This window comes from Pristiophorus japonicus, chromosome 1 (assembly GCF_044704955.1).
Source record: "Pristiophorus japonicus isolate sPriJap1 chromosome 1, sPriJap1.hap1, whole genome shotgun sequence".
NCBI classification, from domain to species: Eukaryota; Metazoa; Chordata; class Chondrichthyes; family Pristiophoridae; genus Pristiophorus; species Pristiophorus japonicus.
Genome location: NC_091977.1, coordinates 522,683,142 through 522,701,929, shown reverse-complemented (window position 1 = coordinate 522,701,929; position 18,788 = coordinate 522,683,142). Strand labels below are relative to the sequence as shown.

The 18,788-nt window shown below is 44.1% G+C and overlaps 1 protein-coding gene across 2 annotated transcripts in view; it reads left to right on the top strand.

Annotated features, from left to right (window-relative positions):
* Nucleotides 1–18,788, top strand: part of cep76 (centrosomal protein 76) — a 78,934-nt gene that overhangs the window by 43,541 nt on the left and 16,605 nt on the right. For both annotated transcript variants that reach the window (XM_070877019.1, XM_070877018.1), the window contains 3 exons: nucleotides 4,620–4,717; nucleotides 8,565–8,693; nucleotides 16,037–16,225. In XM_070877019.1, the coding sequence (XP_070733120.1) occupies nucleotides 4,620–4,717; nucleotides 8,565–8,693; nucleotides 16,037–16,225 (416 nt within the window). The remainder of the gene's footprint in view (nucleotides 1–4,619; nucleotides 4,718–8,564; nucleotides 8,694–16,036; nucleotides 16,226–18,788) is intronic.

Below are 18,788 nucleotides of genomic sequence, written 5' to 3'. Positions count from 1 at the left end.
TCCTAGCGCCATAACTTCAGTAGGCCTCCCGTGCTACCGCCCCATTGGTGCCCTAAGAGTAACGTGCAATGCTTTCCTTAACGCTGCACTCCCCTCTTGAGACGCAAATAGTGAATATCCCGGTTGGAGGCGGTCAACTTCGCCCAGCACCAAAATTAGGGTTCAGACAGTGTCACCGCCTCAAACCTGTCTGATGAATTTCTACCCCATAAGATTATGAGAGGGCTTGACAGGGTAGCTGCTGAGAGGTTGTTTCCCTTGAGTTTAGAACTGGGCATAGTCTCAGGGTAGGAGTCGGCCATTTTAGACTGAGATGAGGAGGAATTTCTTCAGAGGGTTGTGAATCTTTGGAATTCTCTTCCTCAGAGAGCTGTGGTGCTGACTAGTTGAGTATATTCAAGACTGAGCTAGATAGATTTTTGGACTCTAAGGGAATCAATGGATGTCGGGATCGGGCGGGAAAGTAGAGTTGAGATTGAAGATCAGCCATGATCTTATTGAAGGTGGAGCAGACTTGAGGAGCTGTATGGCCTACTCCTGCTCCTAATCCTTATGTTCTTTAGTAGCAGCTTCTGTATTGTCAATGCTGCTTGCTTGCTGCTTCTATTTTTGCACACATCCAACTTTTTATACTTGCAGTTTTTGCAGTCTACACACTGGCATATATTTCATCTTGGTTGGCTATAATAGCTGATATGGTTCGAGTCAAAAAACGTTAATCCCAGCAAACTTTGCTTATGTTTTCTTTCAGGTTTCGCACTAGGTCTATCCCAGTAGCCTAAATACCTGTGTTCTTCTAGGAGATTTGTAAACTCTTAATTTATTTGTGCAATTATATGAATTTAGCACCATCTAGCTATTAAAATAAGAAGAAATTTATATTCCTATAATGTCTTTCATGTCCTCTGCACATCAAGCGCTTTATAGCCAATTAATTGCTTTTTGAAGTGTAATCACTGTTCACTGCTTTGTAGGGAAACATGGCAACCAATTTACATACAAGGTCCCACAGAGGGCAATGAGATGAATGACCAGTTAATTTGTATTTCCTCTTTAAAAAATGGCAGAGATCTTTTACATCTACTTTAGAGGGTAAGTGTGGCCTCAGTTCAATGTCTCGTTTGAAAGACAGCACCTCTAAACAACGCAGTATTTCCTCAGTGGTGCACTGGTATGTTGGCCTAGTTAATGTGCTCAAGTCTTAGAGTTAGGCTTGAATCCGTGACCTACTGACTCTGATGTGAGCATGAGAGCGCCAAGGCTCCGATTGGAATTATAATTTATTATGAGACCACCACCACGTGCGTGTCTTGCGAACCAATCTCCTTGTTCCTCACATGAATAATGTTCTGTAGAAAATACATTTCTTCTTATCCTCCGGTTTTATCTTTCCCTCTTTGGGTTTCCCTGAACGATTATGAATGTATGAGTTGTAGGCACTCTCCTTCCAGACTTCCATCCACTATACTGCAAGTTTAGTGATGGTGCAATGCAAATTTGTATCTTAACCCCAAGACCGGAAAGAAGTACTAAGTGAAGCGAGTGAGCGGTGAGAGATTGTAGAGTGATGTGATCGGGGCCCGGGAGAGGCGTGAGTTCGAGGCCCAGGAGAGGCAAGGGCCCAGGGGCAGCATGAGCCAGCCCACACTGCACGCTAGGTCCGTGCAGCAGAGCTGGTCTCCTGTCGTCTTGGTTAACCTTTGCCACTGGACCAAGGCCTAGCTCTGTCAAGCTCGTGTGGTGGCTGGTGCGCAACGGCCACCATACTTTAAAAAAAAAAATCCACACACAGTCATCTTCCACCCTTCAATATGTAGTTCTGGATCTGGAATATCAGGTCCCTCATTGAAACACCTGTGAACTCATCCCTTTATTGATGTGGAAGCGGGTCATCCTCGATACGAGGGACCGCCAAAGAAGACTAAGTGTAACTCCAGTGCAGTGTCAAGCCAAGTTCAAGTGCAATGAAGATTTTGTTTTGTGTGCAGGAATATGGAGCACTGATGTGCTGTTGTGAATAATGCATCTCTGTTACTGCCATTATAAATCTGATCAATGTTGGTGTTCACATTAAAACTTTCAGAAATGCAGATTTCAAGTTTTTGAATTCTAAATCAATGGACAGATGCAAACCTGCAGTAACCGTTCAAATGCCACTGCATTGATTTGATGTCAGCAGAGCTGCCACCGGCGTAATCAATTGAACTATTGAGACAAATATCAGTAAATTGGTGTAAATGTGGCTTTGGATGATTTCATAATTAAACACACACTGGACTAACTTATTTTGCATTATAAATGTCTTTTTATTCCCTAGAGTTTAGAAGAATGAGCGATGACCTAATTGAAACGTATAACATTCTTACAGAGCTTGACAGGGTAGATGCAGGGAGGATGTTTCCCCTGGCTGGGGAATCTAGAACCAGGGGCCACAGTCTCAGAATAAGGGATCAGCCATTTAGGATTGAGCTGAGGAGAAATTTCTTCATTCAAAGGGTGGTGAATCTTTTAGAATTCTATACCGTAGAGGGCTGTGGAGGCTCAGTTGTTCAGTATATTCAAGACAAAGATCGATAGATTTTGGACACTAAGGGAATCGAGGGATATGGGGATAATGCGGCAAGGTGGAATTGAAGTAGAAGATCAGCCATGATCTTATTGAATGGTGGAGCAGAGTCTTATAAGAAATAGGAGCAGGAGTAGGCCATTTGGCCCCTCGAGCCTGCTCCGCCATTCAATAAGATCATGGCTGGTCTGATCTTGGCCTCCACTTTCCATAACCCTTGACTCCCTTTATCATTTCAAAATCTGTCTATCTCTACCTTAAATATATTCAATGACCCAGCCTCCACAACTCTCTAGAGTAGAGAATTCCAAAGATTCACGACCCTCGTGAGAGAAGAAATTCCTCCTCATCTCCGTTTTAAATGGGTAACCCGTTATTCTGAAACGATACCGCTTAGTTCTAGATGAGGGGAAACATCCTCTCTGCATCTACCCTGTCAAGCCCCCCCAGAATCTTGTACATTTCAATAAGAAACACCTCATTCTTCTAAACTCCAATGGGTGTAGGCCCAACCTGCTCAACCTTTCTTCATAAGACAACCCCTTCATCCCGGGAATCAACCTAGTGAACCTTCTCTGAACTGCCTCCAATCCAAGTATATCCCTCCTTAAATAAGGAGAGAGGTGTACACAGCTCACAAAGCACTCATATTTTCAGGACTATGCGACTAATTGGACAGCTCTTTCAAAGAGCCGGCATAAGCACATGTCCTCTTTCTGTGCTGTATGATTCTATGAACTCTCCTGATACAATTTTGGTCCTAGTATGATGTAATTGAGATCAAGTGTCTCCTGTTGAGTTTCTTCCCTTAGTGCAGTAAATCATTTTACTTGTAAGAAAAAATAATTATTTTGAATAAGTTTTATACTTCCTGTCCGTCCTTTTGTTGGATTATATTTTTATTCATTCGCGGGAAGTGGACATCGCGGCCGAAAGTCAGCATTTATTGTCCATCCCTAACTGCCCCTGTGAAGGTGGTGGTGAGCTGCCTTTTTGACTGAGCAACTTGCTAGGCCATTCAGAGGGCAGTTGAGAGTCAACCACATTGCTGTGGGTCTGGAGTCACATATAGGCCAGACCGGGTATGGACGGCAGATTTCCTTCCCTAAAGGGGGAGCCAGATGGGATTTTACGACAAGCCAGTAGTTTCTGATGCTAGCCGCCTTCCAGATTTATTTAATTGAATTTAAGTTCCACAGCTGCTGTGGTGGGATTTGAACTCACTTCTCCAGATAATTAGTCCAGGCCTCTGGATTACTAGTCCAGTAATGTAACCACTATACGACCATACCCTTAAGGTGAATCTGCATGGCCTCTCTTTGAAATTTACACCGAATAGAGAAAAGTTTCCAGGTAAGCTATGAAGTGAAAATTGCCAAGCTTGTTCATCTATACATCATCATCATAGGAAGTCCCTCAAAATTGAGGAAGACTTGCTTCCACTCTAAAAGTGAATTCTCAGGTGAATGTACAGTCCAATACAGGAATTACAGTCTCTGTCACAGGTGGGGCAGACAGTGGTTGGAGGAAAGGTTGGGTGGGGAGTCTGGTTTTTTCGCACGCTCCTTCCGCTGCCTGCGCTTGTTTTCTGCATGCTCTAGGCGATGAGACTCTAGGTGCTCAGTGCCTTCCCGGATGCTTTTCCTACATTTTGGGCAATCTTGGGCCAGGGATTCCCAGGTGTCGGTGATCAAGGAGGGTGACCTTGAAACGTTTCCACGGCCCACCTGGGGCTCGCTTGTAGGAGTTCCGAGCAGAGCACTTGCTTTGGGAGTCTTGTGTCGGGCATGCAGGTGATGTAGCCCGCCCAACGGAGCTGGTCGAGTGTGGTCAATGCTTCGATGCTGGTGTGTAAAATAACATCTCCACTTTTATGAAGGGATCGCGAAACATCAAAATCTGTCATTTCAGATGCTGGCTAACCTACTATGTCATCTCCGTTTTTATTGCATACTTTATGGATCTAAGGTCTCATTAGAATGAAGACTAGTTTTGAATGCACTTTTCGTGAAACCTTTACTCAAACACGTTCTTTCCCCCCCCCTCCCTCCAGGCACAGAGTCTCAAGTTCCTGTTGGAGTTTTGAATATAAAACTTGAAATGTATCCCCGTCTGATGCAGACACTCAGCCAGGAAATAGTAAATACTCAGGTACTGTATCTGTTACAATCTATCTTGGGTGCAATTTCCTCCTTTTGTAATGAATTGGGAGGGAGCAAGGAATTCTACTCGTCTTGAGAGAAGAATTGCATTTTCAGGTGGTATTTACATTGAAACTAAACTAATATCGATTTCTGTCAGTAGAATAATTTTAGTAGGGGCAATCACTTTTAAAGCAAACAGTTAGGAAATCGCAGGTATTATTTTGGAGAAATTGCTTTGGTGATGGGAAACCTGTGTATAAGAAAATCCTGTCTACTGATAACATAAGAATATAAGAAATAGAAGCAGGAGTAGGCCATACGGCCCCTCGAACTTGCTCCGCCATTCAATAAGATCATGGCTGATATGATCATGCACTCAGCTTCACTTCCCTGCCCGCTCCCCATAACCCTTTATCCTCTTATAAGCATCACTTGTTGATCCATTTGTAAATCCTGTTGCTGGTTCTAGTTGTTAGGTGTGTTGATAAGATTTTTCCACTTTTCAGCTGTGAAAGATTCACTAGTCTACAGCAGGTATTCACAGCGTCACCTGTCACTTCCATTACAGAACATAGGAACCTCATCCTGAATGAGGTGTGGTGTAAAATAGCTTCCTAGCCTCGTCTGGAACCCCTGTGTGACTGGGAGTACATTCCCTGGATAAAGTATCGCTTTAAATTCACTGTGAAATGAGATTTCTTTGTGCCTTTGTATAAAGCCTTGGATGTGGTCGGATAGCTATATTTCCTCCAGTCTGTGTTGCACAGGTCCCATGGAAATCATTGTGCTCCCTAGGATGTAGAGAGCAACTTTATTGCAAATTATCTGGTTAAATGATAGTGTAACACAGGAGACATAATAAACCAATTGTTGCAAATACTAGCTATTATGATCTTTCACGTACCACCACATGTGTTCTCTCGCCTTTCCAGAAGGTGGAGTCAATAGCTGTCTAGTGAACTAAGCTGATTGTAAACCACAAACTGGTTTATTTTTCATGATATATGAATGAACAGAATGCAATTTTCCAGTGAGTTACACCTATTTCTTATTACTCCTCGTGCCATAAAACATCAAAATGTGCCACTGTGTTTCTATTACAGCCTGAACTCCCATGTTCGTGGCCCCTGAATTGACTGGCAGTAATCTTTCCTCTTGCAAGGCTATATGGGTTCATACCTTAGCTTGGAATATCTACATCTCCTCATTGATTGGAAAGCGAGACTCTGCGTTTCTCGCTGTCTCAGACTACCCTAGACTACCTTCTCCATTGAGAGATAGAGAAACAAAGGCTGACTTGACACCTCTCTCGCCCCTATGACTAGGAGTGTCTGCTGAGCTGCCAAAAAAAGTTGCCACTTCCTTTTGGGATGGAAGGTTGCGGCACCAGTATTGTCTATTAAATAAATATCCAGCCCCCTCCACCGCTGGTGTACCAGGGCTGCAGTGCTTATTATCTACAGGATGCACTGCAGCAACTCGCTAAGGCTTCTTCGGCAACACCTCCCAAACTGTGACCTCCACCACTTAGAAGGGCATGGGCAGCAGGTGCACAGGAACACCTTCACCTCCAGGTCGTACCCCATTCTGACCTGGACATATGTTGCTCTTCCTTCATGGTTGCTGGGTCAAGATACTGGAACTCCCTCCCTAACAGCATTGTGGGTGCACCTTCACCGTACAGACGTAAAAGCAAAATACTGCAGATGTTGGAAATCTGAAATAAAAACAGAACTGGGTTCTGACGAAGGGTCAGCGACCTGAAACGTTAACTCTTTCTCTCTCCACACATGCTGCCTGACCCGCTGAATATTTCCAGCATTTTCTGTTTTTATTTCACCTTATTGACTGCAGCCCGCCACCACCTTCAGGGCAGCAAGGGCTGGGCAAAAATGCTGGCTTATTTGGTCTGAGAGCGATTTGGTTTTATTTGTGCCATATCATCGATATAAAGTCTGCTTCAGCTTGTATCGATGCATGGGCGTAAATTAAATCAAAATCACTTTCAGGCCAAATAAGTAAACTTCCCAAAATGTTACCTAATCTGAGGAAGGACGTTCTTGCTATTGAGGGAGTGCAGCGAAGGTTCACCAGACTTATTTCAGGGATGGCTGGACTGACATATGAGGAGAGACTGGATCAACTGGGCCTTTATACATTGGAGTTTAGAAGGATGAGAGGGGATCTCATAGAAACATACAAGATTCTGACGGGATGGGACAGGTTAGATGCGGGTAGATTGTTCCCGATGTTGGGGAAGTCCAGAACCAGGGGACACAGTCTTAGGATAAGGGGTAGGCCATTTAGGATTGAGATGAGGAGAAACTTCTTCACTCAGAGTTGTTAACCTGTGGAATTCCCTGCCGCAGAGAGTTGTTGATGCCAGTTCATTGGATATATTCAAGAGGGAGTTAGATATGGCTAAGGGCATCAAGGGATATGGAGAGAAAACAGGAAAGGGGCACTGAGGGAATGATCAGCCATGATCTTATCGAATGGTGGTGCAGGCTCGAAGGGCCAAATGGCCTACTCCTGCACCTATTTTCTATGTTTCTATGTTTGTCCCTCAAAAATGGCCCCTTGCCTGTGATTCTCGGTGGCTGTGCACATTTACCCCACCACCCAGCTGAAGCAGCCACAGTGCTTGCTGTGCCCTCAGCCGGATGACTTCACATGACTTCATGCATCTTTCCTTTCAGCAGGCAAGACACATGAGACAACCTCATGTGATCCACACATTAACCTCCTGCCCTTGGTGCCTCTGATACCTTATTCCAACCATTATCTGAAGTGGTAGTAAAACTTCGATAGCCCTAGCTCTTAATAACATCGCCTCAGCAAGCACCAGTGGGAGGTACATATCCTAAATGCATTAGGTGGCCAAGCAAGCTTGTTAACTTTGAAGTAAGTTAGGCAGGGGCATGTATCTCCGAACATTATCTACTTGCTTGAGGCTGACGAGCAGCACTGATAACGTGTTCTAATTTCTGTCCTGTGTGATTTCATCATCTTTATGTCCCTGGACTAGCGAGAGGGGCAACAATATCAGCCTGGATTCCTTCTTATCACTAACGATAGAATGCTTTAAAAAAAAATTAAATTCTCATCCTTGTTTTCAAATCCTCCATGGCTTCGCACCTCCTTATCTCTGTAATCTCCTCCAGCCCTATAATCCCCCTGGACCTCTGCGCTCTGCCTCTTCTGGCCTTTTGAGCATCCCCGATTTTAAATGCTCCACCATTGACGGTCGTGCCTTCAGCTGCCTGGGTCATAAGCTCTGGAATTCCCTCCCTAAATCTCTCCGCATCTCCACTTCTCTTTCCTCCTTTAAGACACTCCTCTTCGACCAAGCTTTTGGTCATCTGCCCTAACATCATCTCGGTGTCACAATTTTTTTATAACACTCCTGTGAAGCCCCTACGGATGTTTTATTGCATTAAAGGTGCTATAAGTTGTGTGTGGGCATCAGGAGAAGACAAAATGGAGCTCTGCTATGATTGCCCCCCACCCTGTGGTTAAATTGTCTGCTAACACCCTTTTTCCAGGCGTAACCATTTGGACAAGGAACTGTCAATGGTCTTGAAGCTCTACTACAGCGTGGGTCATTGCCTTCAGAAAAGGGAAGAAAATTGGCACAATTTTAAAAAAAAAATAATAATAAATTCCCTGTCTGCGGGGACCGCAACCCTGACCATACTGTCAGATTTAAAACCTGCTGTAGGGGAAATGACAATGGTGACGCCCACCCCTTATCATTGTGTGGCATAGTTCCAGTGCTCTGTGAGGATTTGTTCAACTGTGGTGTCCATAAATTAATTTTTTTTTTTCCATTTTTCAACACTTCAAATTTGCAGCTAGCTTTAGAACGTCAAAAGACCGCAGAAAAGGAGCGCTTATACCTCATATATGCCAAGCAGTGGTGGAGAGAGTACCTTCAGATTAGACCGTCACATAACACCAGACTTGTGAAAATCTTTGCACAGGTTTGTATCTATTGAGGTTTGTGTGTATGTGTATTTCGATCAAGGTAGTGATTAATTAAATTATTAAAACTAAAAAAAAAAGTCACATTTCACTCCAGGTAATGCAGCAAGTATATAAGAGCATAAGAAATAGGAGCAGGAGTAGGCCATAAGGCCCCCCGAGCCTGCTCCGCCATTCAATAAGATCATGGCTGATCTGATCGTGGACTCTGCTCCACTTCCCTGCCCACTCCTCATAACCTCTTATCCCTTATCGTTCAAGAAACTGTCTATTTCTGTCTTAAATTTATTCAATGTCCCAGCTTCCACAGCTCTCTGAGGCAGCAAATTCCACGGATTTACAACCCTCTGAGAAGAAATTCCTCCTCGTCTCAGTTTTAAATGGGCAGCCCCTTATTCTAAGATCATGCCCTCTAGTTCTAGTCTCCCCCATGAATAGAAACATCCTCTCTGTATTCACCTTGTCAAGTCCCCTCATAATCTTATACGTTTCGATAAGATTGCCTCTCATTCTTCTGAATTCCAATGAGTAGAGGCCCAACCTACTCAATCTTTCCTCATAAGGCAAACCCCTCATCCCCAGAATCAACCTATTGAACCTTCTCTGAACTGCCTCCAAAGCAATTATGTCCTTTCGTAAATATGGAACCCAAAACTGCAACCACGTCTCTGTAATGGCTATCCGATCATACTCATTTGTCTCAATTTGTGCAGTCAACTCCTCTCTTTTGTTACAAATGCTACGTGCATTTAGACAAAGTGCCCTTATAGGTAACTACAACATTTATAAGTATGGTGTCAAGAATTTTAAGAATACATTTTTTATCAGAATTTATAATAAAACTATGCAGTACGTGTTAGTACGTTATAAAAGATGAGTCTGTGAGTAAATGCACCTTTTGCTATGTCCCTGAGCCACTCAGACCAGCGAGTCCCAGATGTGATCAGCTTGTCTTTGCGGAGTTAGCTGATCTCAGTTGGGGCAATGATGGAGACGCAACTGTTGGCCTCAGCACCCCAGAGCGACAAAGGGGGGAAATAATTCGCTAGAGTTCCCGGTCCTGATAATTGTGAAAAGCTCCCTGCTGGAAAGTAAGTGTGTGGGCATTGTGGGCGAGGTTCATCTGCAATACTTCCCACAGTCAAAATAGCATGATGCTCGTTGTGTTGGCTTAATCTTGACGACTGGTTCTTTCGACGCGGCACTGGAGTGACCGTGCAACTGTACCAAAGTTTGGAAAGTGTCTTGGTACTTTTGCATTTTACTTGGTGCTATAGAAATGCAAGTTGTTGTTGTTGAAGAGCAGTCACTATCTTTGCGAGAGGAAACAGCAGGAGAAAAAAATACTCTGGTTCTTGTATATGTTTTTTATTTCTCAATTTCTTTCATCATGCTTCTTTTTGTGATGCACTGTCGTTTAGCAATCTCTTGTTTGCCACCTCATCATCTTACAAGTCATTCATTTTCTTTTCTTGTGTATATGGTCTTTCAACCCCTGGACTTGTTCCTTCTTGTATATTGTCCTGTCAGAACTGGAAGGTACTGTATTTATGATGAAGTATTGTACCTGAAATGTTAACTTTATCCCATTATTCTCATATGCTGCCGGACCTGCTGAGTGTTTCCAGGATTTCCTGTTTCAGATTTCCAGCTCCCGCAGTATTTTGTATTTTTGCGATTAACTCTGGTGTTCATGGCCTGGATAGTGATTGATACCATTTCATTTTTGTGGTATTCGTAGCTGATTTCTTTGAGACAGACAGATCTGCATTATATTTCTGTTAATTGATTAGACTGATATATAAATAAATTGGACTGCTAGGAAAGGTCAATCATATTGGTACCAACGACATAGGTAAAAAGAGGGATGAGGTCCTACGAAACGAATTTAAGGAGCTAGGAGCTAAATTAAAAAGTAGGACCTCAAAAGTAATAATCTCGGGATTGCTACCAGTGCCACGTGATAGTCAGAGTAGGAATCGCAGGATAGCGCAGATGAATACGTGGCTTGAGCAGTGGTGCAACAGGGAGGGATTCAAATTCCTGGGGCATTGGAACCGGTTCTGGGGGAGGTGGGACCAGTACAAACCGGACGGTCTGCACCTGGGCAGGACCGGAACCAATGTCCTAGGGGGAGTGTTTGCTAGTGCTGTTGGGGAGGATTTAAACTGATATGGCAGGGGGATGGGAACCAATGCAGGGAGACAGAGGGAAACAAAAAGGAGGCAAAAACAAAAGACAGAAAGGAGATGAGGAAAATTGGAGGGCAGAGAAACCCAAGGCAAAGAACAAAAAGGGTCACTGTACAGCAAAATTCTAAAAGGACAAAGGGTGTTAAAAGAACAAGCCTGAAGGCTTTGTGTCTTAATGCAAGGAGTATCCGCAATAAAGTGGATGAATTAACTGTGCAAATAGATGTTAACAAATATGATGTGATTGGGATTACGGAGACGTGGCTCCAGGATGATCAGGGCTGGGAACTCAACATCCAGGGGTATTCAACATTCAGGAAAGATAGAATAAAAGGAAAAGGAGGTGGGGTAGCATTGCTGGTTAAGGAGCAAATTAAGGCAATAGTTCGGAAGGACATTAGCTTGGATGATGTGGAATCTATATGGGTAGAGCTGCAGAATACCAAAGGACAAAAAACGTTAGTGGGAGTTGTGTACAGACCTCCAAACAGTAGTAGTGATGTTGGGGAGGGCATCAAACATGAAATTAGGGGTGCGTGCAATAAAGGTGCAGCAGTTATAATGGGTGACTTTAATATGCACATAGATTGGGTTAACCAAACTGGAAGCAATACGGTAGAGGAGGATTTCCTGGAGTTTTTAGACCAATATGTCGAGGAACCAACTAGGGGGGAGGCCATCTTAGACTGGGTGTTGTGTAATGAGAGAGGATTAATTAGCAATCTCGTTGTGCGAGGCCCCTTGGGGAAGAGTGACCATAATATGGTGGAATTCTGCATTAGGATGGAGAATGAAACAGTTAATTCAGAGACCATGGTCCAGAACTTAAAGAAGGGTAACTTTGAAGGTATGAGGCGTGAATTGGCTAGGATAGATTGGCGAATGATACTGAAGGGGTTGACTGTGGATGGGCAATGGCAGACATTTAGAGACCGCATGGATGAACTACAACAATTGTACATTCCTGTCTGTCGTAAAAATAAAAAAGGGAAGGTGGCTCAACCGTGGCGATCAAGGGAAATCAGGGATAGCATTAAAGCCAAGGAAGTGGCATACAAATTGGCCAGAAATAGCAGAGAACCCGGGGACTGGGAGAAATTTAGAACTCAGCAGAGGAGGACAAAGGGTTTGATTAGGGCAGGGAAAATGGAGTACGAGAAGAAGCTTGCAGGGAACATTAAGACGGATTGCAAAAGTTTCTATACATATGTAAAGAGAAAAAGGTTAGTAAAGATAAACGTAGGTCCCCTGCAGTCAGAATCAGGGGAAGTCATAACGGGGAACAAAGAAATGGCGGACCAATTGAACAAGTACTTTGGTTCGGTATTCACTGAGGAGGACACAAACAACCTTCCGGATATAAAAGGGGTCGGAGGGTCTAGTAAGGAGGAGGAACTGAGGGAAATCCTTATTAGTCGGGAAATTGTGTTGGGGAAATTGATGGGATTGAAGGCCAATAAATCCCCAGGGCCTGATGGACTGCATCCCAGAGTACTTAAGGAGGTGGCCTTGGAAATAGTGGATGCATTGACAGTCATTTTCCAACATTCCATTGACTCTGGATCAGTTCCTATGGAGTGGAGGGTAGCCAATGTAACCCCACTTTTTAAAAAAGGAGGGAGAGAGAAAACAGGGAATTACAGACCGGTCAGCCTGACATCGGTAGTGGGTAAAATGATGGAATCAATTATTAAGGATGTCATCGCAGTGCATTTGGAAAGAGGTAATATGATAGGTCCAAGTCAGCATGGATTTGTGAAAGGGAAATCATGCTTGACAAATCTTCTGGAATTTTTTGAGGATGTTTCCAGTAGAGTGGACAAGGGAGAACCAGTCGATGTGGTATATTTGGACTTTCAGAAGGCTTTCGACAAGGTCCCACACAAGAGATTAATGTGCAAAGTTAAAGCACATGGGATTGGGGGTAGTGTGCTGACATGGATTGAGAACTGGTTGTCAGACAGGAAGCAAAGAGTAGGAATAAATGGGGACTTTTCAGAATGGCAGGCAGTGACTAGTGGGGTACCGCAAGGTTCTGTGCTGGGGCCCCAGCTGTTTACACTGTACATTAATGATTTAGACGAGGGGATTAAATGTAGTATCTCCAAATTTGCGGATGACACTAAGTTGGGTGGCAGTGTGAGCTGCAAGGAGGATTCTATGAGGCTGCAGAGCGACTTGGATAGGTTAAGTGAGTGGGCAAATGCATGGCAGATGAAGTATAATGTGGATAAATGTGAGGTTATCCACTTTGGTGGTAAAAACAGAGAGACAGACTATTATCTGAATGGTGACAGATTAGGAAAAGGAGAGGTGCAACGAGACCTGGGTGTCATGGTACATCAGTCATTGAAGGTTGGCATGCAGGTACAGCAGGCGGTTAAGAAAGCAAATGGCATGTTGGCCTTCATAGCGAGGGGATTTGAGTACAAGGGCAGGGAGGTGTTGCTACAATTGTACAGGGCCTTGGTGAGGCCACACCTGGAGTATTGTGTACAGTTTTGGTCTCCTAACCTGAGGAAGGACATTCTTGCTATTGAGGGAGTGCAGCGAAGGTTCACCAGACTGATTCCCGGGATGGCGGGACTGACCTATCAAGAAAGACTGGATCAACTGGGCTTGTATTCACTGGAGTTCAGAAGAATGAGAGGGGACCTCATAGAAACGTTTAAAATTCTGACGGGGTTAGACAGGTTAGATGCAGGAAGAATGTTCCCAATGTTGGGGAAGTCCAGAACCAGGGGACACAGTCTAAGGATAAGGGGGAAGCCATTTAGGACTGAGATGAGGAGGAATTTCTTCACCCAGAGCGTGGTGAACCTGTGGAATTCTCTACCACAGAAAGTTGTTGAGGCCAATTCACTAAATATATTCAAAAAGGAGTTAGATGAAGTCCTTACTACTAGGGGAATCAAGGGGTATGGTGAGAAAGCAGGAATGGGGTACTGAAGTTGCATGTTCAGCCATGAACTCATTGAATGGCGGTGCAGGCTAGAAGGGCCGAATGGCCTACTCCTGCACCTATTTTCTATGTTTCTATGTTTCTATAATGCCATCGCCCACTTTTAATATGTCAGTTGTGTGCAGAATATTCCCTATGGCAGAGTAATGTAATGATGAGCTAACAGTGATGCCTACCATTCCTCCTGATGTAATCTCGAGACATGGTAAAAATGAACCGACTGGATGAGATACAGCTGCGCTGGACCAATTGCCATCCTAAGCTACCATAATGGCTTGGTGAATAAAGACATTGCCCAATATACTGCTTGGCTGAATGGACCAGAAGGTCCCACATGTGACTGGACTTTGGTGATTTTGTTGGTTTCAGCTTGGCAGCAGTTGAGACCTCAGACCCCCCCATCCCCTGCCACCTTTAGCCAGGAATGGGGGCATCAGATAAAAATTAGTTGGAGTTCCTGCTTCTGATTTGCTATCCAGTGCCTGCTGCTGAAAAGTGCATGTGCGTGGAAGGTGTATTAGGACAGGACCATAAGTTTAACCTCCATGGTCGATTGCGAACCAGAAACTGGCCGCCTCGGCTTGCTCGACTAGAATGGCCACTTGGGAAGATGTGTCAGTTACCTGTGTGCTCCATAAAAGCTTATCCCAAGCAAAAGTCAGTGGCTTCAGAAGGGAGGAGAGAAAATTGGCTTGATAAATAAATAAAATATGCACACACAAAATACAATACTTTCTCTCCTGACCTTGGAGCATTGACTTCTCTCTGGGGACATGGAGCAGGCATTCTCCACTACCTTGCCTAAGTGGCTATTATTTGTATATGCGACCTGTCAACATCCACTCATATACACAGTCCAGCGAGGGTGATTGGATAATGATGAGGAGCCCAAATCCTTTTAGTGGAACCATTAGTGGCCAACTTTTTCCTCGCCCCTCGCACCCCCCGCCCCCCCCCCCCCCCCACACACCCAGCTATCCCGCTACCTACATGGCCTGAAGGTCGATCCTGAGATTGTTTTTGCCCTCATGGCTCAACTATCCGCTGCCTAACCAGCTAGGGGAGCCACCTGTTATTAAACTTTTAAATTTAATGAAGCGTTTTATTTTAAATGAGTATTTTTTACCGTGGAATTATCTCCTACAAATATTTGTCTAACTATGATGAGTGGACTCATGAAATTGAATTAGATTTGTTGCATGTCCGAATCATCACAATCCTTTAGTGCTTTAACCTAAACTCATCATCATCATAGGCGGTCCCTCGAACGAGGAAGACTTGCTTCCACATGAGTTCACAGATGTTTCAATGAAGGATCCGATGTTCCCGTTCTGAACTCCAATTGAGGGGGTGGAAGATGCCTGTGCGTGGATTTTTTTAATATGTGGTGACCGTTGCACACCAGCCACCACACGGGCTTGACAGAGCTAGGCCTTTATCTAGTGGCAAGAATTAACTAGGACGACTGGAGACCTGCTCTGCTGCATGGACCTAGTGCGCACACATATCGCAGTGTGGACTGGCCTGTACTCTCCCTGGGCCCTTGGCTCTTCTGGGCCCTGACCTAAACTGTAGGTAGGTGGAGTTATGAGGCTCAAGTGGGGCATATGGACTGGTTGAGCCAAAAGGCCTGTTGATGTGCTATATATCCTATGAAAGTGTTTGACTTATAATGTTCTGACGGTTTCCTTTTGATTATTCATAGAATCATAAAAATTTACAGCACAGGAGGCGGCGGCCGACAAAGAGTTATCCAGCTCTAATCCCACTTTCCAGCTCTTGGTCCGTAGCCCTTTAGGTTATGATTCTTCAGGTGCATATCCAAGTACTTTTAAAATCTGATGAGAGTTTCTGCCTCTATCACCCTTTCAGGCAGTGAGTTCCAGACCCCCACCACCCTCAGGGTGAAAAAAAGTTCTCCTCACCTCCCCTCTAATCCTTTTACCAATTACTTTAAATCTATTCCTTCAATAAGTTTCAATTTAATGTCCATTAATTTGCATAGGATGCCATCCCTGGAAGGTTCAACTGGCAGCAAGCTCAGCTGTTTGATTATATCCTTTTTAACTGCTTCTGATTGTAGGATGGTCTTCATTTCTTTACATCTGAATTAAATATTTATTTATAAATTTACTCGGCGTGCTTAGCTGAAGGGGCTGACTTTTTTCATTTTCTCCTTCCCTGTCAGGATGAGAATGGTATGAACCGTCCAGTGTGCTCCTATATAAGACCCCTGCGAGCTGGAAGGCTTCTGGACACACCAAGACAAGCAGCCCGATTTGTCAATCTTCTTGGTTACGAAAGAGCAGCAATGGTTGGAGGTGGATCCAAGCAGGAGCAGTGGTGCACTTTGCTGCCTTTTCTCTGCAGAGGCAAGGTATTTGTTTTGTATATAACTATATTTTCAAAGACAAGGGTGACTTCTGTCTTCAGCAGGCAACTGATCATACAACCATAAACCAGTACAGCACAGAAGGTGGGTATTCAGCCCATCATGTCTGCACCAGCTCCTTCAACGAGCAATCCAGTTAGCCCTGCTCCCCGCTCCTTCTCCATAATCGCTATAATGTTTTTCTCCTTCAATATTTATCCAATTCCCTTTTGAAGGCCACTATTGAATCTGTATCCACCTCCCCATCAGGCAGTGTATTCCAAATCCTAACCATTCATTGTGTAAAAAAGTTTTTTCTCGTGTCACCTCTGGATCTTTTGCCAATCACCTTAAATCCCTGCCCTCTGGTTATCGACCCTTCAGCCATTGGGAACAGTTTCTCTTTGTTTACTCTATCTAAACCCGTCATGATTTTAAGCACCTCTATCAAATCTCCTCTTGGCCTTCTCTGCTCTAAGGAGAACAACCACAGCTTATCCAGTAATCCCTCATCCTTGGAACCATTCTAGTATATCTTTTCTGTACCCTCTCCAAAGCTATCACATTCTTCCTAAAGTGTGGTGCCCCGAATTGGACATCATACGCTACCAATGTTTTACATAGGTTTAGCATAACTTCCTGGCTTTTGTACTCTATTATTCTATTTATAATGGATCCCATATGCTGTATTAACTGCTCTGTTAACCTGTCCTGCCACCTTCAAAGATTCATGTACAAATACCCCAGGTCTCTCTCTCCTTGCACCCCCTTTAAAATTGTACTATTTAGCATGTATTGTCTTTCCTCATTCTTCCTACCAAACTGATCAGCAATTAATGTACATCAAAAACAGCAGTGGGCCTGGTACTGAACCTTGGGGAACACCATTGTATACCTCCCTCTTTATCTATATTTATCTCATCCAGTATCCCGGCAACTTCCTTGTTTACCATAGCTTTTCAAAGTCCTCTTCCTGGGTCCTTCCCTATTCTAGCACATGGCTGGGTAAATAATGCTGAGATTACCGCCCGTGAAGTCATGCTCTGAAAAATTGTTTCCGAATCTCCTAAATTTATCTTGCAGGACATCAGACCTTTCTTTAGCTACATCACTGGCTCCCAAATGGACCATGATAACTGGTGTTCTCTCCCCTTACACAATATTTTCCAGTCTCTGCAATATATCCCTTTCCTGAGGGGCAACAAGGCATCTAGGACAGTTGGTCTGGACTGCAATGAATGTGTCAGTCCCTCTAACTATTGAAACCCCCATCACTACTGTATTTAGGTGTGAAACCCGCCACCACCCCTACCCCAAACCATTTCTTTATTAGATGACTCTGCCCAGAGTCCTCATTTTCCCTACAGGATGTTAAAGCTTCAAATATATTTGAAAGAAAAGACTTGCATTTATATAGCGCCTTTCACGACTATTTGACATCCCAAGACACTGAAGTACTTTTGAAGTATCATTGTTGTAATGTAGGAAACACGGCAGCCAATTTGTGAACAGCAAGCTCCCACAAATGGCAATGTGATAATGACCAGATGATCTTTGTTATGTTGTTTGAGGGATAAATATTGGCCAGGACACCAGGGATAACTCCCCTGCTCTTCTTTGAAATAGTGCCATGAGACCTTTTATATCCACCTGAGAGAGCAGACAGGGCCTTGGTTTAACGTATCATCCAAAAGATGGCACCTCCGACAGTGCAGTACTGCACTGGAATGTCAGCCTAGAATTTTGTGCTCAAGTCTCTGGAGTGGCACTTGAATCCACAACCTTCTGACTTAGGTGAGCGTGCTGTCCACTGAGCCACATCTGACAAAGCTTAATGTTCCTCTGGGCACACCTGTTCTAATCTGCCTTTCCCCACTGTCGGATAGTCATACATTTTTCCTGCTCCACTGCCTGCTCCTAATCTCACTGGTGTGACTACCCCCTCAAACTGCTCTCCTTCCATGACGTATCTGATTTTTTTTGAGTCAACATCTCATAGCTCCCACATCTTGCAGGAATGACACATCACTGTTCCTTCCTATGGTGTTACTTTTTAGGTTTAGTTAGTTTGTTCTACTTTACAATTTACTTGCGTATCTGCTGGCCTACTTAGCAACCCCTTGCCCCGCACCCCTGCACCTAATTCCCGTTCTCAGCAAATTCCCATTCAAGAATTCCTTACTCTCGCTCTGTTCGCACCTCACTCAGTGATGTGCACTTGGCTCAAACTCAAATGAGAAATTTTGGATCATGTTCTACCTGTATCAGCTTTGGCTCAGTGGGTAGCACCACCACCTCTGAGTCAGAAGGTTGTGTGTCCGAGTCCCACTCCAGGGACTTGAGCACAAAAATCTAGACTGATACTCCAGTGCAGTGCTGAGGGAGTGCAGCACTGTCGGAGGAGCCGTTTTTTGGATGAGAGGTTAAAACGAGGTCCCGTCTGCACTCAGGTGGACATAAAAGATCCCATGGTGCTATTTTGAAGAAGAGCAGAGGAGGTATCCCCTTTGACCTGGCCAATATTTATCCCTCAATCAACACCACTAAAACAGGTTATCTAGTCACTATC